Here is a 24,272-nt window from a genome sequence, read left to right on the forward strand (position 1 = left end):
TGATAGCTAGCCGGGTCGAGGTTTTCAAATGTAAACATCAAGGAAAAGACGGAGAAGAGTGGATGCCAGCTGAACTAACATCCTGCTGGCCCATTTGAAGGTGTTGGAAAATAAAACTGGACAACTTCTGTGACACATCAGTTTCCAATGGGATATCAGGAGCTGTAACATCCTTTGATTCACCAAAACTTGCCTAAATCCTGGACAGCGCTATTCAACCAGGTGACTCTGTTCCAATGTGCTGATCTGACAGAGCAGAGGACTCTGGTCAGAGAAGGAGAGGAGGAGACTGCCCTACGATGAATAAGACGTGTGTTGGTGGTAAAGTGAGGTGATGTTTGGTTTCTGCCATGGATCACTGCTATACTCCATTCAGAGGCACCTGCAGAACAAAGCTGCCTGCATTTGTAAGGAGCGACCATGTGGCCGTCTTGTTGACGTCGAGATGTGTGGACAACTGTTCACAGTCATTCATTTCATCCACTCAGTTGCTTTGCCACTGCAAAGCTTTTAGACGAAATCAGGATCTTCTGCCAGAATAAAGGGAGTGGTCTTTTGTCCTCACGAGTCTACCACCACAGAAGGTCTGTCAGTTCCTCGGAGAGTTCCTTTCCACTGAGCAGTCAGGTACGGTTCATTTCTGTACCGTCCCCATGTTTGGTCCCCCCTCTGTTGGGGTACCTAGCACACAGATGTGGTACTAAAAGGTGGAGCTGTGAACACTGCAGTCTGATTGGTCAGTAGAGGACGGTCACTCTGCTCAGGGCTGAGTTGTGGCTGGTTTTGAGGCTCATGTAACCACTGTTCATACTGTGGAGAGTTTTATTAGTAAACTGTAACTATAAAATGAAAGGATGTTTCTGTCGGCGTGATGAGCAGATTCAGTGCAGCAGAGTTTGAACATGAAACACATGATTTTATTTCACAGTTGAATCAAAGCGAGAGAAGAAAAACATATTACATATTCAGTCATGAGTCATCGCCTCATCGAGACGCCTCAATCAGACTTTGTCAAACATTTAAGTCATTACAAGGTTTTGTCCAGGAAACTGTCTCAGAAATAAAAAATCTTACACTTGAATTGTTTGACAGTTGACAATGAGCTGATCTGAGCTGTGTCAACTGTCAAACAATTCAAGAGACTTTTCAGTAAACAAGGTTCAAACCTCCCTCTGAACATAAACAGTTTTCTCTCTGTTAGTATCTGAATGTGTTCAGTTGTTTCTGACTGAATGATGTCATGACGTGTGCTATAGAAGTAGATCACATCAATGTGAAGTAGTGAAGCTTTCTGAACTTTCTGTGAAGCTGCTGAAGTGTTTGAAACTGTACAAAGGTGACATCTGCTGGCCAAACATCAGCATTACATTTATGGAAGAATTCAACCCAAAACCTGATGAAACATAGGGTCACACCCTGAGTGCACTGTTGTCAGTAACTGCTATAGTATTAGAAATTAAAGTCAAGTCTAAGAACCTATGGTAATATAGTTTAACAGCTGTGGTGCTGGAGCTGGTGCTGGTGCTGCTGGAGGTGGTGGTGAAGGCAGGGGTGGTGGTGATGCTGGTAAAGCTGGAGGTGGTGCTGGAGATGGGGGTTGTTGTCGCCCTTCATGATGTTTCCAGTCACTCAGAAGGGTGTGGCCCTCGGTTTACGATGCTGCTGTATTCTGGAGGCTTCTGTAAAACAATAACAAAAACAGATTCAACAACAACAAATGCTGTCTAGGACTCGGTCACATGACCTCACACCTGCATAACAAACCTCATAGGGAGGGGGCGGGTCCATCGGAATAGGTGGCGTTTCTGCAGTCACTGAAGCAGTCCCAGTAAAACGGTTGGTGATGGTTAACGGCTGCAAAAGCAACAAATTTATTTAATGATGTAAAAAGTACATTCAGTCATAAAAAGCCCGCTTACATTATCAAGCCCACTGAAGGCATCAGATGGTACTCTTAAATTGTGCTCAGTTTACCGGTCTTGGCTCAATTTATACTTATACTATAAAGTTTGCACAGAGCTGCAGAGATGGTTTGTGGAGCTCGCAGAGAGATGTGCCGCGAACAGAAAAATGTGACTATGCACTGAGCAGTACAGACGCCACAGAAGTTTGAGCGCACATCAGGATTTCCAGACACATGCCTCACATCTGCTACAACAACAAACAGGACCAGTTTGAAGAAAGGCTAGCAGAGCAAGTTAGAAGATAATGTCACTTGTGCGATCCTGCTTCTAAAGATTATTAAATGAAAGTCCCAATTGACCCTTCACTAAGTCCTGCCCCTGAAAGCAGACTGGCCAGTCATAACATAGCATCAGGCTGGCTCAGACCAGGCTCCGACAACAACACAGCTGTGCTCCATTGACTCCAATGCCATTGTTCCAGATTTCCTTCATTTTCAGGCTGGTTTTGTGGATTTGGAGCTAAATGTTGTGCCTGGGGCACGTCGTGTATTAATGATACTCGTTACCTGGAGAGGTTGGAAAAAGACATACCTTTCTTCCCTGTTCCAAAACCAAAATCAAACCCTGAAAAGTGTAGGGTTAGCTAGCTAGCTACTGAAGATAAAGCCTACTGAATGTACACACATGCTGCTTTTGCTTTTTAATGACTATAACAGTGAAACAACGACCGACCCTGCTGTACAGGAACCAGTGAAGGGAAGCAGGGAAACTTTGCTGATATTCAACCAGCTGTGTGTCATCACAGTGTGTGCAGATGAACGTTGTTTGACTTCCCTCAGAGACCCCTACCCGTCTGACGTTGGAGGTCCAGATGCTGGTAGAGACACGGGGGTGAAGCCAAACATGTTCATCAGCACACACTGTGATGCCACACAGCTGGTTCAATATCAGCAAAGTTTCCCTTTATATTCATTGTCTTGTGTGGTGATCAGCAGTGATGTGGTGGTTCACTTTTACACTGTGATCTGTAGCCTATAGTTCGGCTTTAGCTTCTAACTATCTTTGTCTTTTTAACCTGTTGTTGCTGCTGAGTCAGTTTGACATCCTGGATATATCCTTCAAACACAGACTGTAGACCCCTCTGTCTGCTTCTCTCTGGAATCACTGTCTCATTTTTCCAAAAATATGATAATATTTCTTCAGGGAGTGCAGTTAGTTACAGTGTGGACTCCATGCTTACTCTGACAGCTTGTTGGACCATCACAAAGGGGCGGGGCTAAGCAAAAGGTCAGTTTCTGGAAGGAGCTTGCCAAAGACCTGGAGAGTTGTGAGTGTACGTGAAAATTGAAGGTTCTGAGAGACACATTTTTATAAGTGAAGTTGTTTCATATACTACAAGTGTTGCTGGATTTTAAACCTCGTCTTTCTCCTCTCCATGTATCTTGGAAGTAGGTGAAGTTGTGCCACATCCCCCACCCTCATTCTTCCATTCATCAAGCATAGGGAAATGGTGGAGTTATAGTTGGGAGGAGTTGTGCAAATTTCAACAGCAAGTCCCAACATGCATGTGTTACAGCCACAGAAATACAAACAAAGCTTCAGTTTACTGGTCCTGTTTCGTCCTGTAACTGAGCAGGACCAGTACACTGATGTGTAAAATCAGTGTACTGGTCCTGCTCATCCTTGTGACTGTAAGCTCAGGCGGACTCACCCGAGCTGTGGAATGATGTTGACGTCTGCAGCTGTTCCCAGCAACACACATGGACAAGCAAAACTCACAGAAGGATAAAAAAGCTGAAACACCTGTAAACCACCTAAATCGACCCTGCAGGGAAAATAGAAACAGGTTTGTGACTGTTAAAATGTTATTGTTGCAGATCCTCTGAAGTCCTGAAAGGTTTTTTTACTATTTAATATTTATGCCATTTGATTGCACACAAAAGTTATTGATCTTGTTCATACAATATACTGTCTTGAATGCACAAGTTATTAAACTGTGTAAAGTATTATGTTAAGCCGTGTGTACGAGAAAATATGTAAATAGTACATTACAGGGACAAGTTAACATGTTATGCAAACAAGTGAAAGGGGCTCTATGTAAAGTTCAGAGCATATGAGTTGTCTGGACATGGTTCTCAACATTATGGTGGCTGAGCCGGTAGCTAGCAGCTAACGCTGCTAACTCCATAAACAGCACTAAACAATGGCAACAGTGCTGACGGAGCTCATGGTGTTAAGCAAGGGGGAACTGTATGGTGGACGCTATGCTTCCATGACAAGGCCGTCCCCTTAGATTACAACACACAGAGAATGTGAGAGAGAATGTAATGTGACTTCGCTTTTTACTATCACTCTTTAGCTAGTTCCTCAACCTCTGCAGCTAGTCTCTCTTGCTCTGCAGCTAGTCCACAGCTTCTGCAGCTAGTCCTAGGCATCCAGCTCGTCTCTCTACCTTTGCAAGTAGTGCATCTACAGCTGCAGCAAGTCCCTCTTCCTCTGCAGCTGGTCTCGTCTCTTCTGCAGCTAGTTCCCAACCTCTGTAGCTAGTCCCCAACAACGTCTGTAGCTAGTCTGTCTACCTCTGAAGCTAATGCCCCTACCTCGGCAGCAAGTCCCTCTACCTCTGTAGCTAGTTCTTAATGTCTGCAATTAGTTCCTCTACATCTGCAGCTTGTCCCTCTTTCTCTGCAGCATTCCCAGACCTCTTCAGTTAGGCTCTCTAACTCTGTAACTGTAGTCCCTGATCTCTGCAGTTAGTCCCTCTACCTCTGCAGCTAGTCCCCAACAACCTCTGTAGCTCATCTGTCTACCTCTGAAGCTAGTGTCCCTACCTCGGCAGCAAGTCCCATTTCCTCTACAACTAGTCCCTCAACCTCTTCAGCTTGTCCCTCAAACTCTGTAGCTAGTCCCTGATCTCTGCGGCTAGTCTACACCACTCCTTTTCCTCATTAACTACACTGGTTCTCTTATACAGCTGGCATCCAGTACAAGACTGTGGTGCTGGTCTATGTAGAAAATGAAAGGAACTGCTCCCTCATACCACCAAACCATGGAAAAATCCTATATTCTCCCTCCGCCCCCAAATGACTGAATGTCCCATCCATCCTAGGACTCTGCGGTCCCTCTTTCTGGTCAAGACTCTCCTGTGTTCTGGACTCTCATTGGTGGAATAAGCTCCTGTCGTCCACCATTGACTGAAAAACACCTAGAGACACCTACTTCCTTAAAAAAAATCCTCAGCACTTAGCTCACTGATACTTTACACATGGTAAATTGTTTTTAATGACAACAATCTGTAAAATTAATCTAATATAACATCAGATCAAAACATTTTACCTCATCATGGTCAGGGAACCAGGGAAGATGGTCATTGTCATTTGTCTTCAAAATTTCGGTAGTATCCACAAAGAAGATGATGCCGACGGGAACTGAAGCCACAGCGGCAACAACATTGTAGCGCACAGCATATTTCATCTGCAGAGCAGAGACAACAAGTCAGCACACATGGAACACCTGCAACAACAGCTGTCATCTAAAAAATCATCTCCATATTACAAGACCACAACTTGTTTTCGACAGTCAAAAGAGAAGATCTTTGTGCTTTCTGTACAGATAAATTAAAGCCTGAGTTCAGGAGTAAACTTTTTTCTTACTGACACCTGTACCTGATGAACACCTGAGCTGCAGGTGTTTAATACAGTAATGTTATAATAATGATGAATTACTGACCCGAGATTGGCTCATTGACGTCCCAGCAGACACCGTCACAGATCCAGCAATGATGAACTGCAAGATTAAAGAATTTATATTAGTAAACAGAGACTTGAGACCTTTTTTTCTGACGTAGTCTTACTTTTATTAACATCTTCTGCCATTATTTCAGGGTATGTAAAATACAGATCTTTCAGTGCAAACAGCAAACTCACCAACAATGGTCCCCAGACGAACACACCACTGTCAACTGACAGTTTGTCTTCATTATTTGCCGCCATGATGCTTCCAAACACGATGATTATTATTCCGATAATGTTCTGCACCAGCTACAGACAGACAGACATATTCAGATCCTTTACTACAGTAATACACTATTTATACTTTCAGGAATCTGAAATTAAAGTGAGATTATGTACATGTTTACAGTGTGGATTAACTTTGTTGATCTCCACCAACCAATAAACTAATTGCATTTATAACATTATATAACAATATACAGGATATAACTTGAAAACAAGGGTTAAATCACATTTTCTTTTGGCATTTTTCTCTGGAAATTCAGGTAAAATTTAGATGAAAACCAGACTTGTCTCTCACCCCAACCACCTGCGATTGTCCTCCGCTCAAGGAGTAGTTGTTTCCAGGGTTGAGACGTTGACCCGGAGCTGGAGAATGTCGAGGTAAAACAGGCTGGATAGTTCGGTGAACATGTGTGACGACCACCACGCTGTCCGCTGCCGTGGCTGTAGACGAAAATGCCGACATGTCTGAAGTGAGACGAGTGAAGCTGCTGTGTGATGGCTGAGCTCTGGGTTGATAAATAATCAGAGAATCACATCAACTGACTCAAATACACACAGTCACATGAAACAGTTAGATTACTATATGATCTTAATGTCTGCAATAAAAAAAAGGGCAGTTCATCTAAGAAAAAAAACACACCTTCTCTCTGTCCCCTACTAGTGTCAGTCCAGTCAGACACTTTGGTTTATCTATCTAAATAGCGGTCAACTGATTTATTCTCCACAATTCAATCGTTCACATCATTTTACTGAAACCATGAGCACCAAAGAAAAATTCATTCAAATTTACCAGCATGAGAGACAAAAAAGTGGTGACTCTTACTCTGAAGCTGTCATTAAGCCCAAATATTTATCCATTCCTCAATTACCCGGTAAGTTAGTCATATTCCTTTAGTCTGTAAGGGTCTTCAGATAAAAAGAAATGAAATTGGTTTCATAAAAATGAATCCAAGTTGTGAATATTTTCAACAGGAAGTGGTGTTGTGTAGGTGTGCCGGGTGCTGTAATCCTTGGGTGTCATAAAACAAGTGTCGTAACTCTCTCTGATGCGCTGTCTATCAGATCAAATGAATGATTAATAATTTATATATTATCTGAGGCCTAATTATTTTTTTTTAAAACAATATTCATACTGGTTTAAATGAACGATTTAATTGTATTTCCCATCAGTTTTCTGTAAAAGGAAAAGGTGCCTGTCCCAAATATACAGTGGCTGAGTTTAGTGAAGTTTTACGGTATATGAGCTGTTAATGTTTACTTCATCATTTTCCCACTCTGTAAAAGTCCTTTTCATTCATGTCTTACATCGCCACCTCATCTTCTGACTGAAGACTGGATGCAGCAGGTTCGAGTGCTTAACATGAAACAAATGATTTTATTCCACAGTTTGAGTTACAATCAGATTGAAAGAAGAAAAATAGATCACAGATTCATTAGAGACATTTCTATCTGCTAACAGGCTTACAAAAATACTTTAATTTAGTTTAAACTTCAAGTATCTACGTACAATAACAAGGTCCATCAACCAAACCAGTCTGATCCAGTTTAAACAGGTCCAATCTAGTTTTAAACCAGCCTGATCCAGTTTAACCAGCCCAATCTGATCGAATTTGATCCAGGTTAAACCAGTATGATCCAGTTTAAAACCAGTCTGATTCAGTTTAAACCAGTCTGATTCAGTGTAAACTAGTCTGATCCAGTTTGAACAGGTCCAATCTAGTTTTAAACCAGCCTGATCCAGTCTAATCAACCCTATCTGATTGAATTTAATCCAGGTTAAACCAGTCTGATCCAATTTAAAACCAGTGTGATTCAGTTTAAACCAGTCAAATCTGGTTTGATCCAGTTTGAACAAGTCCAATTTAGTTTAAAACCAGTCTGATCCAGTTTAAAACCAGTCTGATTCAGTTTAAACCAGTCTGATCTAGTTTAGACCCATCTGATCAAATTTTAACTGGTTCAGGTTGAATGAACTTGATCAGCCTGATTTCAACTGGTACAGACTGGTGTGAACTGGATCCACTTTGCATAATTGTGTTTTTATTTACTCTTCATATCGCAAAGGGCAAGTTTTTACATGAATCAACTTAATCTTCCTTCTGCTCAAAGTGTCAACAGGAAGCTTCGTTAAAACATTTTTGTCAAACTTTATCAACAATCAATCGATTCCGAGATACTCGTTTTAATTAAACTTTATAAAAACACATTTGTAAATCTTGATCTTCTCCAGAGTCACGAGTTTTGATCTCTGTGTATCTAGGACAGGTTTAGCCTAGCTTAGCACAAAGACTTGAAGGAGAGGGAAACCGTTATCCTAGTTTAGCAATTGCAGTACTAGCTTGAGAGACTTCATTTTGTTCTACAACATAAAATACATCAATTAATACCCAACTGAAGCCTTAAAGTGTCTTAAAAAAGACGGTTGCTGACAAGCTTTTAAATGAGACTACAGCATGTCATCTGCCTTGGTGTGGTGGTGACATTGAAGTCACGTGTGTGGTGTAGTTTGATTATACCCCAACGTTCGCTTTTTACTTCTGGTGATTGCATTTATGCTTAGAACATAAAATTGATGTTCATTTGTGAAGATTATCTTGGTGAGCAAAACATTTGCCACAGAGCTTATTTTCTGCAATACCAAATGAATTGTGCCAATTGGAAAAATCACATCACCTTTTGTTTGGGGAACCAGGGCAATAACTTCTGTGTTGGCTTACAAAAAATGTCATCCCTGCAGCACTCTATCGAGTATGAGTGAACAATCCTGATAACTAAATGTCGGACAGAGTAATCAGAACAGCGTAGAGGAAATAGAGCTCAGAGATGTTTTGACTGAATAATGCTAGCATAGTTCACCAGTTTACCAACTAGCCCTATGAGTCATCACTACTTAACCAAGACTCTCACAACAAATATTTTATAAAGACAGATTAATTTTGCTTTGACACCCAAAACCTTTAAACTTCTTTGTGCTAAGCTAGGCTAACCCAGTCTTGGACGCAGAATTTTCTTTTCCTAGAACGGCGAAGACACGACCCACCCTATTGCCCTTCTGGTTGGCCAGTGCTCGTTGCTTTCATTGGTTGTGTTGATTAGGTTTGGGCAAGAGGAGGAAGATTGGTTAGGGTTCGGGTAAGGATGTCAGGGTAAGCCAATCAGAGGCAGAGTAAGGCAGAGTAGGGCGGGTCATCCCCCTGAAAAAAACAAACAAACCTGGAGGTGAAACTGAGTTCTACCTTCTGACTCTGGAGAGGATAGAGAAAATGTGGAACTGTTCTCTTAATTGTCCTTCGGCGCCCTCTTGAGTTGAACCAGATGAAGTGCTTAAGGATTGACATTACAGTACAGGCTCTATTGCACAGACGCATCTTTACAGTATTTACAGATTCAGCAGGTTTTGGTTCAAATCGTCCACACAACTTCTTTGGAATTTCATAAACAAGAAAACCACGTTTCATTTAAGTTCATCTCAACACAAATTAGATCAAAGTATCACCTCAGTGATGTTGGTTAAAGTACAGAAACATTGTCAGGACGGACGTTTCAAACGTCCCTCTGAACTGTAAAATAAAGACGATTCATTCAGAGGAGCTCAGAATCATTTACACAGGAATACCAACTATTATATTGACTAGTGTGTCTATAATTACAGTACATACAGCGCAGTAGGTAGTTTCACACTTTATCACATTCTTCAATCAGAACAAGAGCTTATAAATGGATGAAAATAAATGTTTGCTTCATTAATGAAAAGGTGACAGTTTTTTTCAGAGTCAAAGTTCAGTTTTTTTTAGTTTCGTCAGTTCAGGTCCAGCAGAAAGTTCATGTTTTCATATGTCACGTGACAAAAATGGACCTCAGTGCAAATTGTGCATCTGTAAACATCAAACAAGTCAGATTATTTCTTTTTATAGTTTCATCAGTTTTTGAATAAATAATGAGGAAGCATCAGGAATGTGTTGTAAACTGATTTTCAACCCAGAAAGCTTCCTGTGGTTCAGAAGAGGAGAAACAGGAGAGTTGCACCAATGAGGGTTAAACTTCTCTTTTCTAATATTACTACTACTTTCTTTTCTAATCAATGCTCTGTGCATTAGTCCACTCTGAAGCTAGCTTTGATTTAAACCAACAGCTCAGGTGACTTAAGTTTCACAAACAGCTGCATTTTCTGAGTTTATCAAGTGCTAACAAAAAATGAAAATAGCAGCTAATGCTATCAAGCTAGCATTGCTGACCAGCATGTCATCACAGCTAGTTAACTTTGTAGACAACAAAACTTTAACCCAGCTGAGTCAAAATAGTTGTTTTTGTTTGTTAGTTAATTCTTACAAAATCTGGCCCGTGATAGGGTGCCAGGTGGCTCTCCAACCATTTTCTAATTTACAATGAAAGTAAATTGGGAATTTTTTTGTAATTTTAGTGTAAATAAGGTACCAGAGTACATAAAAAGCATTAAAATAGAGCTTGTTTATCAAGAAAAAGTGCCAGGAGAGGATCCCCCTGGACCCCCCGACAGAGGTTCGGGTAAACCCAGAATGTCCTCAAATCCTGGAAACGCCCCTGCATACACCTAACCGCTGCAATTTTGCTACGACTGGCCCCTGGCCTCCTGTCACTTTGCAGAAGAGACCTCAGAGGAAAAGCAAGTTAAGTATCCCTGGACTCAAGAGTTCAGCGATGTCATTGGGTGCCTGGCAATGTGAGGCTTTAAAAGTCAGCAATCAAATTTTAAAACAAATTCTTAAACGGCAGAGACTAAAACTGAGGTAGCACTTCTACATTTCTGGTTCTGTTTGTTACACTGACATTGGTTTAAACCATGAAAAGTACCGTTAACCTCAGACCCACAGATATCATTTCAAATTGTGGCTCAAATTTAAAACTGGTTTTCTAAAATTAAGTTTCACTAAACTCTAACTGACCCTTCGCTAAGTCCTTCCCCTCGAACGCAGATTGGTGAATCATAACGTTGCACTGCCAACTCCAGCAAGGGTCCGACAACAACACAGCTGTGCTCCATTGACTGTCATGCAATCGTTAAGATTTCCTTCATTTTCAGGCTGGTTTTGTGGATTTGGAGCTAAATGTTGTGCCTGGGGCACGTCGTGTATTAATGATACTCGTTACCTGGAGAGGTTGGAAAAAGATATATGTTTCTTCCCTGTTCCAAAACCAAAATCAGACCCTGAAAAGTGTAGGGTTAGCTAGCTAGCTACTGAAGATAAAGCCTACTGAATGTATACACATGCTGGTTTTGCTTTTTAATGATTATAATGTTGACACAAAGACTGACGCTGCTGTACAGGAACCAGTGAAGGGAAGCAGGGAAACTTTGCTCATATTCAACCAGCTGTGTGTCATCACATTGTGTGAACATGAACAATGTTTGGCTTCCCCTGTAGCTCCCCACCTGTCCGATGGAGGTCCAGCGGCTGGCAGCATGGTTGGAAGCCAAACACCGTTCATCTGAATACACTGTGATGACGCACATCTGGTTTCCCTTTATTTTCATTGTATTCTGTTTCAATTGCCAGGTCATGTGGCGGTTCACTGCTACACTGTGATCTGTACGTTTGGCTCTAGCTTCTGTCTCTATCTTTTTTACCTGTTTTCAACGCTAAGTGAGTTGGACATCCTGGATATATTCTTCAAACACAGACTGTAGACCCCTCTGTTTGCTTATCTCTGAAATCACTTTTTCATTTTTCCAAAAATCTGATATTTCTTCAGGGAGTGCAGTTAGTTACAGCATGGGCTCCATGCTTACTCCAACAGCTTGATGGACCATCACAAGGGGCGGGGCTTAGCGAAGGGTCAGGTGAACCCTTTTCTCGGTTTAATAAAACCCTTGTTGGTGCAGCCCTCCATAAACACCAGAACGTGGTTTTAAATGAGTTTATCAGTGAGGTTATGATCTGATGGAGAAGCTTCACAGTAAATCACCACTCTAAAAGTCTCTGCAGCTACCCATCATGCTTGCTCCAGTGCCTTCTGTCATCAATCCCCATTGGACTCAATGACTTTCTCAGCCAGGATCTCCTGGAAGGTGGAGAGCTGCTTCATCTGCTCCGTCTGCATCGAGTGTCTCCTCATCAGCTTCTTCTTCATTTTGAAGTCGGGGCCCCGTTTAGGCGAGGCCGGGGCCACGGGGACCAGGATTTTGTGCCCAGAGTGAACGGGGGAGGTGGGCTTGCCATTGGTCCGGATGACCGGAATGGGTCTCTGGGGGTTGATGTTGAGCGGAGGCAGGAAGCCTGGCCTGGTGTGGGAGATGTGGTCCAGCAGGAGGGTCCCAGAGCCCCGGCGCTCCAAGAGCCCCGGGGGACGCCTGCGCATGGTGATGGGAGACACCGAGTTGGGGATGTTCTCCAGAGACTCCCTGGAGGAGCTGGCAACCAGGGAGAGGGGGGAGGCGTTGTACCTCCTCCGCTCCACAGACACCCTGCCAGAATCTGGAGATCCAGGAATGGAGTCTGGGCAGAGGTGGGTGTCTGACTCATAGTGCTCCATCCGGGTGAGTTTGGGGTGAGCCAGGGCCCGTGCTGCAACTGCCCCAGGTCCCCCGACGTTCTCCTGGGACTCCGGTGCCGTATTCCGACGGTAAAGGATCTGGTGCTGTTGGACTTTGTCAGCCCAGGAGGAACCAGACAGGGCTGCATAGTCCTCTGAGCAGGACCTGTCAATAAGTTTGGGGGAGCAGGGGTCGTGGGTCTCAATGCTGTGACGCCGTGACAAAAGAGGTCTCACCGGTTCTGTGATGGACAGGCCATTGATCTCAGTGATCGTCTTGCTCAGATCACAGCTGCCCTCCTCCTCTAGGCCTCCATCAACCCTCTCCTGAGGAACCCCGCTCAACACTGAGGGTGCTACCAGGCCCCAGGGCTCCGAGTTCAACCTTTTCAGCAGCTTGCGTGGCGGCGGTCTCTTTTCTCCTGGAGGTCGAGCTGAAGGTAAAGGTAAAGCAGAGGTGAGGGCAAAGCTAAAGATCCCTTCGCCGTCTTTGCTCTTGTCTCCTGCCGGCGAGGAGGTGCCAATCTCTACATCAGACGGAGACATGCAGGCTGGGGACAGCTTGTCCACAATGCCCGGTGAAGGGGGGGAGTTGAGGTACTGCTTGGTCTTCTTGGTGCCTGATGGAGACGTGTCAGTGGTGATGATGATCACTTCCTTGCCTTTGGCCTTGCAGGCATCCAGCAGCACCTGCAGAGTGTCGCGGTCTCCCTTGTTGATAGCGTGGACAAGGGCTGAGGAGCCAGAGTAGTCCTTGAGGCTGGGATCAGCTCCGTTCTCCAGCAGGAGTGAGACCACTTCCTTCCCTGCCTGCTCGGCGCAGGCGTGCATCAGCGCCGTCCTCCCACTCTTGTCGGGGATGTTCGGATCAGCACCTTTCTCCAGCAGGTACCTCACCATCCGCTGTCGTGTCTGTGGGTCATCGTAGCTCGCTAAGCAGGCAGCAGAGATGGGAGTCTCCCCACGCTCATTACCCTCGTTGATGTAAGCTCCACCCTCTAGCAGCAAGCGGGTAAGCCTCAGCTTCCCCTGGAAGACGGCTTTAAGGAGGGCATTCCCCTCAGTCTGTAGGGGTCCTCCATCTCCCATGATCCCTCTCCTCAACTTAGACCTCCTGTCTACTGGAAGCTAGCTCAACGCTGACAGCCCATCCTCCACAAGAAGTCACATGACCTGCAGGAGAAACACACATGAGGTAAGTGCACCTAGTGTAAAGGTCACCGCCATGTTAGCACACTGAGGAGGTGATAGTACATGACCAGTTGATATACTGAGACTCGAATTTTTGGAACATTTAAGCCTGGTTTCTACCAAACACTTTCAGGATGGTACCTTTGGAACCAAAAGTAACCCTTCAGTTATGGTACTTAGACCCTAGGTCCGCTTAGCGTTTCCACTGCAAACAGTACTCTTTCATGTGGGCGGGGTTGTTGTCACTCACTGCTCCGTCCAGCACTCACTGTATTTCCTCCTTTATCAATCTGCACCTCGTTTATCGTCCACAGAACGAGGCTGCACACCAACATTTTCAGAACAAAGTAAAACAGGCTGCAGTGAGAGTCTCTCTCCATGGGATATTTAAAAATAGCAGCTTTGTGCATTTAGTCCTTCTCAGGCAAGCTCAGGGGTTTAGTGTTGTCGGAGCCCACAGGATCATTCTGCGACACATTTTTTTTTTTTTTTCTCCAAGTGAGGAATGGGATATATACGGTTCACATAATCCAGTTGAAATTAATATATATTTGAAACACTTGAAGATCCACTCATTACTAAAAGTGTCTGTCATATAAAAACTAAAGTGATTTTCAAAGTTTCAATTAGTTGAAATTTAAGGTGTGCTGATGGATTCACGTCATCAACTCATGCATTGAGTAACATTACAAGTTAACGTTCCACCTTAAGTCGCCAGCAGTCGGCCCAGTGAATGAAGTTATTTTTTCTCAGACTCCAGCTGCTGTGAGAGGCAGCAACACATCCTTTCATTTTATAGTTACAGTTTACTAATAAAACTCTCCACAGTATGAACAGTGGTTACATGAGCCTCAAAACCAGACACAACTCAGCCCTGAGCAGAGTGACCGTCCTCTACTGACCAATCAGACTGCAGTATTCACAGCTCCACCTTTTAGTACCACATCTGTGTGCTAGGTACCCCAACAGAGGGGGGACCAAACATGGGGATGGTACGGAACGGTTCTTTTGGTACCATCCATTTTTTTTTACAGTGGAAACGGAAAAAAAAGTGTAGAGAACTGAACTGAACTTAGTGGAAACAGGGCTTTAGGTTTGAACAGATTTGACTCAATAAATCAATGGAGACAATTATTTAAATCTGATCTCAGGTCAGCTGCTTTTTCTAGAAATCAAGTATCCAGCAGACATCAGTGTGTTTCCACCTGGTTTACCTGTGAACACCTGAGAACAGCATCAATAATGTCTGATTATAAGCTGATTTCTGCAAACAGGAAGAAGAAGGTGTCACTTCCTTACTGAGAGAAGAAAGCTACAACTTAATGTAGTTTTTCTCGCAGTCCTTCTTCTTCTTAACTCAAAAGCAGCAGGGAATGAAAACAAACAATACAATAATCAAAAAATATTAAATAATATAGAAAATATATTAATACAGTACAAAGTACAAATGTACTGAGCGTACTGAGCTCACACAGGTGTTATTACCTGCTGAATGACAGCAGAGAGACTCATTGTCTCATTGTTTGTATTTCAGTGTGAAAGTGACCATATGGACAGGCGCACACACACACACACACACACACACACACACTGTTAGACTTTGAACCTGTTGGATGTCTTTTTTTAGTGTGTCAGTTAAAAATCAACCTTAACAGGAAACTAAACACTCATCAAAGTTGACGAACCAACAGCTGATTAAACCAACGCCCTCACACCAGAAACACCGTGTGTGCGTGTTGGGGAGTAACTAGTTACATGTTACGTAGTTAAATACAAATAATTGAAATCTGGTACAGTTAGTAAGAAAAAAATATGTAATTAAATTACAGTTACTAATCAAATTGTTGGTGTTTACACAGGGGTTACAAAGGTCATTTGTAAAATATAACATTATATGTTTGTCACAATAAGAGGGTTCCTGGTTTGAATCCAGGGTGGAGGAGCTCTACTATGTGGAGTTTGCATGTTCTCCTTGTGTCAGCGTGGGTTTCCTCCAGGTGCTCCAACTTCCTCCCACAGTCTAAAGACATGCAGGTTAATTGGTGAATTGGTAAATTGTCCGTAGGTGTGAATGTGAGTGTGAATGGTTGTCTGTCTCTATGTGTCAGCCCTGTGATAGTCTGGTGACCTGTCCAGGGTGAACCCTGCCTCTCACCCAGTGTCAGCTGGGATAGGCTCCAGCCTCCCCCGCGACCCCTCACAGGATAAGCGATTACAGAAAATGAATGAATGAATAAATATTCTTCATTATATTGGAGAACTTTTAGTAAAAGTTTAACAGTAATCAGTGCTGAGTACTGTGAGGTTTATTACATGTCTAGAGTACCCTTTACAACAGTGGAGTATATATACATATATACACTCACTTGCCACTTTATTAGGTACACCTGTTCAGCTGCTCCTTTACACAAATAATTAATCAGCCAATCTTGTGGTAGCAACTCAATGTATTTAGTTAAGTAGACATGGTGAAGACAACCTGCTGAAGTTCAAACAGTGACTTAAAAGCCCTTTTTAGATAGGAATTGTGCAAATTTGCAGGAAAGCCCAATCAGTCTTTTTTCAGCATTGGCAGTATAAAATCAAAATCGGGGAGTGCGGCAAAATGCCGCCTACCTACTTTTGTTTATACAGAATGCGCCTTTTTTGGGGCAATGGGGGCGTGAGCAAGTAACAAAATGTGTAGCTCAGCGTGGCTGGTCAGTCCTTCGGCGATTCTCTCGTAAGTCCCCGTCATCTGACGGTTAATGGCCTCTTCATTTGTGAGGGCAAGGAGGTCAATTCCTTGTCTCCCTAGTTGCTCATCTTTACAGTGTCTGTCAGGTTTGTGTTTCCCTCTTGCTACTAGCTGCTTGCTAATTCCTGCTATCAGCTGTTTCCTGTTTATCCACCGCCAGTGGGTCGCACATGCGGCGTCATCAACAGCTCCTCCCACAAGTCTTCAACAGCCCCTCCCATTGCGGAAGGCCGCCTCGGTCTGTTTAAACTAAAAGGGCTCCGCCAATATGACTACCCTACGAGGCGGAAAATTGGGCACCTCGGATCCACTCGCCAATCCGGCTCTGTGTGTCTAAACGCTTGCAGCTTGCCGGCAAAACAGCCCAACATTCGCGGAAAATCTGGCAGCGTAAAGGGGCTAAAGTGACTTTGAACATGGCATGGTTGTTGGCGCCAGACGGGCTGGTCTGAGTATTTACTGGGATTTTCACACACAACCATCTCTAGGGTTTACAGAGGATGGTCCCAAAAAGAGAAAATATCCAGTGAGCCAAAATGCCTTGTTGATGCCAGAGGTCAGAGGAGAATGGCCAGACTGGTTCAAGATGATAGAAAGGCAACAGGAAGTCAAATAAGCACTGGTTCCAACCAAGGTGTGCAGAAGAGCATCTCTGAAGCAACAACACCTTGTCCAACCTTGAAGCAGATGGGCTACAGCAGCAGAAGACCACACCAGGTGCCACTCCTGTCAGCTAACAACAGGAAACTGAGGCTACAATTCACACGGGTTTTCTCACCAAAACAGGACAATAGAAGATTGGAAAAACCACATTCAGATGGAAGCATGGATCCATCCTGCCTTGTATCAACGCTTCAGGCTGCTGCTGGTGGTGTAATGGTGTGGGGGAGATTTCCTTAGTACCAACTGAGCATGGTTTAAACACCACAGCCTACCTGAGTATTGTTGCTGACCGTGTCCATCCCTTTATGACCACAGTGTACCCATCTTCTGATGGCTACTTCCAGCAGGATAACGCACCATGTCACAAAGCTCTCATCATCTCAAACATGACAATGAGTTCACTGTACTCCAATGGCCTCCACAGTGACCAGATCTCAGTCCAATAGAGCACCTTTGGGATGTGCAGGAATAGGAGATTCTCATCATGGATGTGCAGCCGACAAATCTGCAGCAACTGTGTGATGTCATCATGTCAATATGGACTAAAATCTCTGAGGAATGTTTCCAGCACCTTGTTGAATCTGTGACACCAAGAATTAAAAAGGGGGTCCAACCCAGTACTAGTAAGGTGTACCTAATAAAGTGGCTGGTGAGTGTACAATGACGTCTAATTCAACTCCATTACTGACCGACATCAGCAATAGAGTTATATTAACTTTATAAAAAAAGAAAAACAGGTGGCAAATTAGGATGATGCAGGTGTTCCTAATAAAGTGACCAGTTACTGTGTGTATCGAGATGATAAATGTAAGGAGTAGGAGTACTTTTGTTTTGGATATGTTCAGTACATTTTGTTTCATTCTGAATGGAGTACATTTACTGAGGGATACTTCAGGAAACATCAGAAAGTTATCATTTAACTGCAGTTAATAATATTATCAGATCAAACGGTGGTCACCTGCAGCAGGTCACGTGTCTCTGCTGTCACACAGGTGGAGCCTGTAGTAACATGATGATGATGGTGATGATGATGAAGCTGTCTGACTATGGAGGAATGCGTTTACCGGGTTTCTACGTCAGTCCGCCGCTCTGACGCAGTGATTTCTATATTTACACACCGGTTGCGAAGTTAACGGCAGCGGCGTGCGTGTGTGCGTGCGTGCATGTGGTCGCGCGCTTGCGTTCATGCGCACACACACACACACACACACACACACACACACACACACACACACACAGGATTAGATGGTGTGTTTTTGCTGCATCATCATCATCATCATCATCATCAAACCGTCACATCTGGTGACTACACAGCGTTTTATCTCGTTGTTAAAATCACCGTAAACCGACGCGTGCGCGCGCACACACACAGATACATACACACACACACACCACAGGAGCAGCCGTTAAAATCCGCTCCAGCTGGTGAAGATGAGGATGAAGATGGAGGGCTGATGAAGAAACAGGAAGACATGCGGAGCTTTTTTTCTTTTCTTACCGCCGAGCTGAAGCAGCAGCATCATCATCATCTTCATCACCTCACCGACGGTTACTGTCCGTTAATGTCGGTTGCCGACTGTTTACTGACTGACAGAGCCGCTGCACCGACACTCCTCCTCCTCCTCCTCCTCCTCTTCCTCCTCAGAGTCTGAGCTGATAGAGCCGCTCCGAGCAGATCGACGGCCCAACTAAGGAGCCCCCACCCACCTCCACCCATTAACCCTCAGGCTGCAGAAAGGCTACATAAAGATACAATAAAGATAAATAAAATCAGATTTAAATATATAAATATATTTTTTGTTTTGTGATACAGTGAGATAGGCCTATTTATAACTCATATATATTTAATATCTCTGTAAGTTTTTGTACAGAAACACCTGCAGCTCTGCTCTGAACTCACCTGTACACCTTTACATATTAATAACAATAATAAATAATAGGTTTGAACAAAATGCATTCTTCTGTTCACTGCCCCCAAAAAATGTTGTTGAAAAATTGTTATTCTGACAGATTAGGACACTGAGGACGATCCAACGTAACTTTAACTCACAGCCGTCCAATACACCCTTTTAGGGCCGACGTAATGATGACGTTTAGCTGAAGGCAAAACCTGCCTCTCCCCCACAGGGCTGTAGGCTACACAGGAGTCTTAAAATGTGTTTGTCTTGTTGTGTTATTGGGAGCCAGAATAGAAGGAGTCATGGCTCAAAACCAGCCGCCACTGCCCGTCAACAAAAACAAAGATGGTTAAATGTGATAAGACCAAAGGACTGGACGGAGGCCATCATCAAAAATGCTCTCAGTGCACACTTCATATCAGGTTAGGGAAAAAGTATTTCCTGTTATAACGTTATGTGTATTAAGGGTTATCATGTCCACCTCATCAGAAACTGGGGAGGGATTAAGAGGAATATTGGATTTCTCCATAATGCTAACATTTTCGCACATTAGCTAATGTTAGCTTCGATCAAAACAAACTAGCGGAAACTGTCCGTGTTGTCCTCATTTGTAACATTGGCTTCCTGTGACATCATCCATCCACTGAGTGAGAGCATACAGGTCGGCCAGTCTGGTCCCGTTGGTCAGTGTTTACTGTTTAGTGTTTACCGATAACCCAACGGTACATTCAGACAGCGCTCCCAATTGATCAACGGTCCAGTTTGTAACTCAGAATATGTATTTCTGAATAAACCACTCACATAATCTTCCTCCATTGTCTAAAACAACCTAACAGAATCTGCTAGCTAGCACTGGCTGATGTTTGTGGAGAATTGTTTTGCCTCCAGCTAAGCCCCGCCCACCAATAAAACATCAAACTGTTTACTAACAGTTAGTCTCTATATACAGACTAAACCCCGGAGATCTTGCCTCCGGAAGAAGAGTGGAAGAGCCCTGGTTTCCAGTTGTAGGCTGTTTATAGTCTGCGTGATATTGACTAATCACATTTGAGCCGGCTGCAGTTGTTGCCAGGTTAAACGCTCCGTGTGGTGAACTAACGAGGTGGAACATAACTGGCGTCACTGCAAACTCTGAATCCAACGCAATGGTTCAGCATATTTACTTATATAGAAACGGAAGTCGGAAACAAACCGGAATGCCAAAAAATCGGGGGTCTGCCCCCAGAGGCTGTATCGCCGTCTGCCGGAAGTCAGACGCCGAATACAGACAATGGGTTCAGAGAATGACTGACAGTAAAAGCATTCTAGACGTCCCTCTCCCCAGCAACACTTTCCAGCTCCTCCTGGAGGACCCCAAGGTGTTCCCAGGCCAGATGAGATATATAATCCCTCCAGTGTGTTCTGGGTCTGCCCTGGGGCCTCCTACCAGTGGGATGTGCCCAGAACACCTCTAACAGGAGTTGCCTAGGGAGGATACTGATCAGATGCCCGGACCACCTCAACTGACCCGTTTTGACGTGAAGCAGCAGCGGTTCTACTCCGAGCTCCCTCCAGATGTCCGAGCTCCTTACCCTATCTTTACGACTGAGCACAGGCACCCCACAGAGGAAACTGATTTCGGCCACTTGTATCTGTCACCTCATTCTTTCGGTCACTACCCAGAGCTCATGACCATAGGTGAGGGTTGGGACGTAGATGGACCAGTAAATCAAAAGCTTAACCTTCCAGCTCAGCTCTCTTGTCACCACAGCAGTCCAGCACAGCACCCGCATCATGGCAGACGCTGCACCAAAATCCTGTGGCGTGTGCACGTTAATAAGTTATTGTCTGGTACTGTCTTTGATCTTATGTACATGACCTTGTTGTCTAGCTGGCTATAGCCAAAGAGGTTACTTTGTGTTACCTCTTTGCTTTAGCCTTAGCGTTGGCTATACAATCCAACCAGGATTTCGCAGGCTGGTTTTGTTTGGTATTACTATGGCATGAAATTCCTGATTTCACGGCAGCTTTTCCAAAAAAAAATAAATCTTTTATGAAATTGCAGGAGCAAGTGAAAATTGCAAAAAATAGCTGTGATGCTGTCTCTGATTCGGGGTGTATTATTACAAGCATTCAGTGTCTCCCATAGAATTGATGCCGTTTGATGCACCGCTGAAGGTCCACTCTCCTCCAGCTCTCATTGTACAGTTAGCACGAGCTGACACATCACAACATAATCTCATCCCAACTCGTTGTATTTTTCCACTTGGTCAGAATCCCTGCAGTAGGAGTTAACATCCAACACCGAGATGTCAATCACACACCGACACTGAAACAGCGCGACACGTTAATAACTGGTTGACTGTCATGGTCACAGAGCTCTGGTCCTGCAGCAGCAAAACAGAAAGAGAGGGGCTGTGCAAACCAATTTCCTGTACGCAGCTCTACAATAATCTGAGATTTTACCCGTTTTAAATTTCGGTTAAGTTGTGGTGACTAGACAAAATTGCAAGGTTGCGCAGAATTCACAGGGATTGGCTGAATTTGCATGAACACCCTGGAGGGACTGGCTACATCCCTACATGCCACTAGAAATGTCACAGCAGTGTGTTTCTATAAAAAGCCCAAATATTATGATGCCACTGTTAAACAGGTGAAATCAGGAGGGCTAGTCAGTTCAACGTCTGCCCAGTAGCACAAGCTAACACAGCAGCAGCAGCTAACACCCAACACCAACCTATTAACAAACTCACACCAACACCAAAAAGGCTTCACTCTGTCATTTCATCCACTAATAGCCGTTAGGTAATGTTAGCCTTGTGTTGCAGAGCGAGAGCAGGATGAAGATGGGTCGAACCAATCAATACGCTGCACGCAGCTTTACAATGAAGTGAGATTTTACCCATTTTAAAAATTAGAAAATTAAAGAGCAACATCTCCATGACTGAAGTGTTGAACATTCACTGTTAATTACTAATGTTAATGCTACAGAGCCCAAACTATGGAACAAAGAGGGACTGATGAGATGAAGGACGAGCAGGTAACACTGATAACGTTTATCAGCCAGCAACAGCTAAAATTAAAATGACTGGTAATAACAGAGTGTGACGGAATTTTAATGACCCTGTCCGTCAAAATGACATCTAACACAACCTCTGCTGATACTGTAACTACTTCAGTAATAAAAACAGAGCAGACAGACAGACAGACAGAAGGCTGTGTGTCTGTCTGTCCATATTTACTGTCTATATGTATATTTACACGTATCAATTAATTATCAATGCAATCAGTGTGATGACTCATTTATTATTAATTTTAATATTACAATTATTAATATTATTATTATTAGTAGTAGAAGTGTTGATGACAAAAATAAAATACTGCAGGACACACACACACACACACACTCTCACACACACACAGACTGTTGCTATTATGGAAACACAGTTTCTATGGCAACTGATGTGCTGGATTCCTGCAGAAGCGTTCCCACGGCGACACACAGCTCTTTACCACACACACACACACACACACACACTCTAACAGAATGATGGAGGTTTTGCTGACGTAGCAGAAACTGTTTGACCTCAGCCTGGACTGCAGTATTAATGCTACTGCTAACAGTCGTGGTTCAACAGTAGTAATATAAGCAGAGATATAGAATATATATGTAGAACCTCACTGCAGCAGCAGCACAGAAGATGAAAGAACCACAAAGAAAAAAACAGAAACAAACACAAGTAACATGCAAAAAGTATATACATACATGTTTGTATGTATGTATACCCCCCCCCCCCCTATTACACTGTAATTAATTTTTATCCTTTTATTTAATTAATGCTCCACTGTTTGTATCTAAAATCTAAAGTACACCAGCAGAGAGCAGCATCACACCTGGCAGAATAAATACAGCCTGCTGGAAATCTGTTAGAAGAAGAGGAATGATTTCTAACCAGCTGGTCATCATCAACATGAGATCAGTTTCTACTTAATTTTCTCTCACTAAGTCTTAGTGCAACAAACATTTAAAATGAATCCAAACAACTGTCACTCAAACGCACATGCATATTAATGTTTCTAAATAGATACAAATACATTATTGTTTCTGCACCGACAAAATAAACCAACAAGATCCAGTTCAGTTTGTCAATCAGCTGATAATTTAATCTCAGCGTTATAGTTCTGATCAGAAACCACCAGGTGGCGCCACACACAAGTTATCCTACTATATCATGACGAAAACTGTCTGTGGGCGTGTCTGTGTGTCTGTTCCACGTTTTTCTCCTCACTGACTTGGTCAATCCATGTGAAATTTGGCACAGTGGTAGAGGGTCATGGGAGGATGCGAATGAAGCAATATTACATCAACTGGCCAAAGGGGGGCGCTATAGCAACCGATTGAAATTGCAAACTTTGAATGGGCATATCTCATGCCCCATATGTCGTAGAGACATGAGACTTTGCACAGAGATGCCTCTCCTCATGAGGAACACATTTGCCTCAAGAACCCATAACTTCCGCTTATATAGATTTTCCGCCATTTTGAATTTTTTGAAAAACACTTCAAATGGATCTCTTCCTAGGAAGTTTGAGCGATCTGCATGAAACTGGGTGAACATAATCTAGGGACCAATATCTAAAGTTCCCTCTTGGCAAAAGTTGGAAAACTTACTAAAACTGAGCTTCTATAAGGCAATGAATATTGCGGAGGGCGTGGCTCATCACATAAAGGTGTATAACATCTCAAGGGTTTCACCCATCACCACGCAACTTTGTAGGCATATGACCACACATAATCTGAGGGGACCCCTCCATTATTGACCCCATCAAACAAAATGGGGGCGCTAGAGAGCTCATTTCTTATCTAGGCCTAACCGCCATATGGATTTTTACTAAACTTGGTAGATATGTAGAACAGGACGCCTCAAGGTGACTGGAGAAATTTAACTCTAATTGGCAACTGGGTGGCGCTATAACAACAGAAAAATGCTTAAAAATGGCTAAAATGCGACCGATCGCTGTGGCTCCCCCTGTGGACCAATGTTGGTGTTTTCTTCTAATTTTTGGTATGACTAAGTCATGGTATGGTATGCTGTACATAATCACGGAAACTGTCAGTGTGTCATTCTGTCAGTCAGTCATTCTGTCTGTCCCACGTTTTTCTACTCACTGACGTGGTCAATCTATGTGAAACTGCACATAGGCATTGAGGACTGGCATAGGTAGAAGGTGACAACGCTACCAGTGGGTATGGACTAGTTATTATTACATAAGAAAAAGTAGGGAGTGCTGCACAGGATAAAGGCACTGTGTAGTTAATTGCAAAAAAAAAATCAGGTGCTCTTCAAGGATGGGGCAAATAGTCACATAAAGA

General features: G+C 43.4%; 2 protein-coding genes across 2 annotated transcripts; both read right to left on the reverse strand.

Annotated features, from left to right (window-relative positions):
* Positions 1 to 886: 886 nt before the first annotated feature.
* On the reverse strand, positions 887 to 6,950 carry LOC117266390 (membrane-spanning 4-domains subfamily A member 8-like). Its single transcript, XM_033641560.2, has 8 exons — positions 6,744 to 6,950; positions 6,216 to 6,426; positions 5,831 to 5,944; positions 5,634 to 5,690; positions 5,241 to 5,378; positions 3,616 to 3,729; positions 1,765 to 1,854; positions 887 to 1,679 (listed from the first exon to the last, which is right to left on the reverse strand). Exons 1-8 carry the CDS (start codon positions 6,776 to 6,778, stop codon positions 1,626 to 1,628), a joined length of 813 nt encoding a protein of 270 aa, XP_033497451.1. The 5' UTR covers positions 6,779 to 6,950; the 3' UTR covers positions 887 to 1,625.
* Positions 6,951 to 7,276: 326 nt separating this feature from the next.
* Positions 7,277 to 18,665, reverse strand: ankrd34a (ankyrin repeat domain 34A). Its single transcript, XM_033640291.2, has 2 exons — positions 18,520 to 18,665; positions 7,277 to 13,603 (listed from the first exon to the last, which is right to left on the reverse strand). The coding sequence occupies exon 2, from the start codon at positions 13,517 to 13,519 to the stop codon at positions 11,918 to 11,920; it is 1,602 nt and encodes a 533-aa protein (XP_033496182.1). The 5' UTR covers positions 13,520 to 13,603; positions 18,520 to 18,665; the 3' UTR covers positions 7,277 to 11,917.
* Positions 18,666 to 24,272: the final 5,607 nt, after the last annotated feature.

This window comes from Epinephelus lanceolatus, chromosome 10 (genome assembly GCF_041903045.1).
Source record: "Epinephelus lanceolatus isolate andai-2023 chromosome 10, ASM4190304v1, whole genome shotgun sequence".
NCBI classification, from domain to species: domain Eukaryota; kingdom Metazoa; phylum Chordata; class Actinopteri; order Perciformes; family Serranidae; genus Epinephelus; species Epinephelus lanceolatus.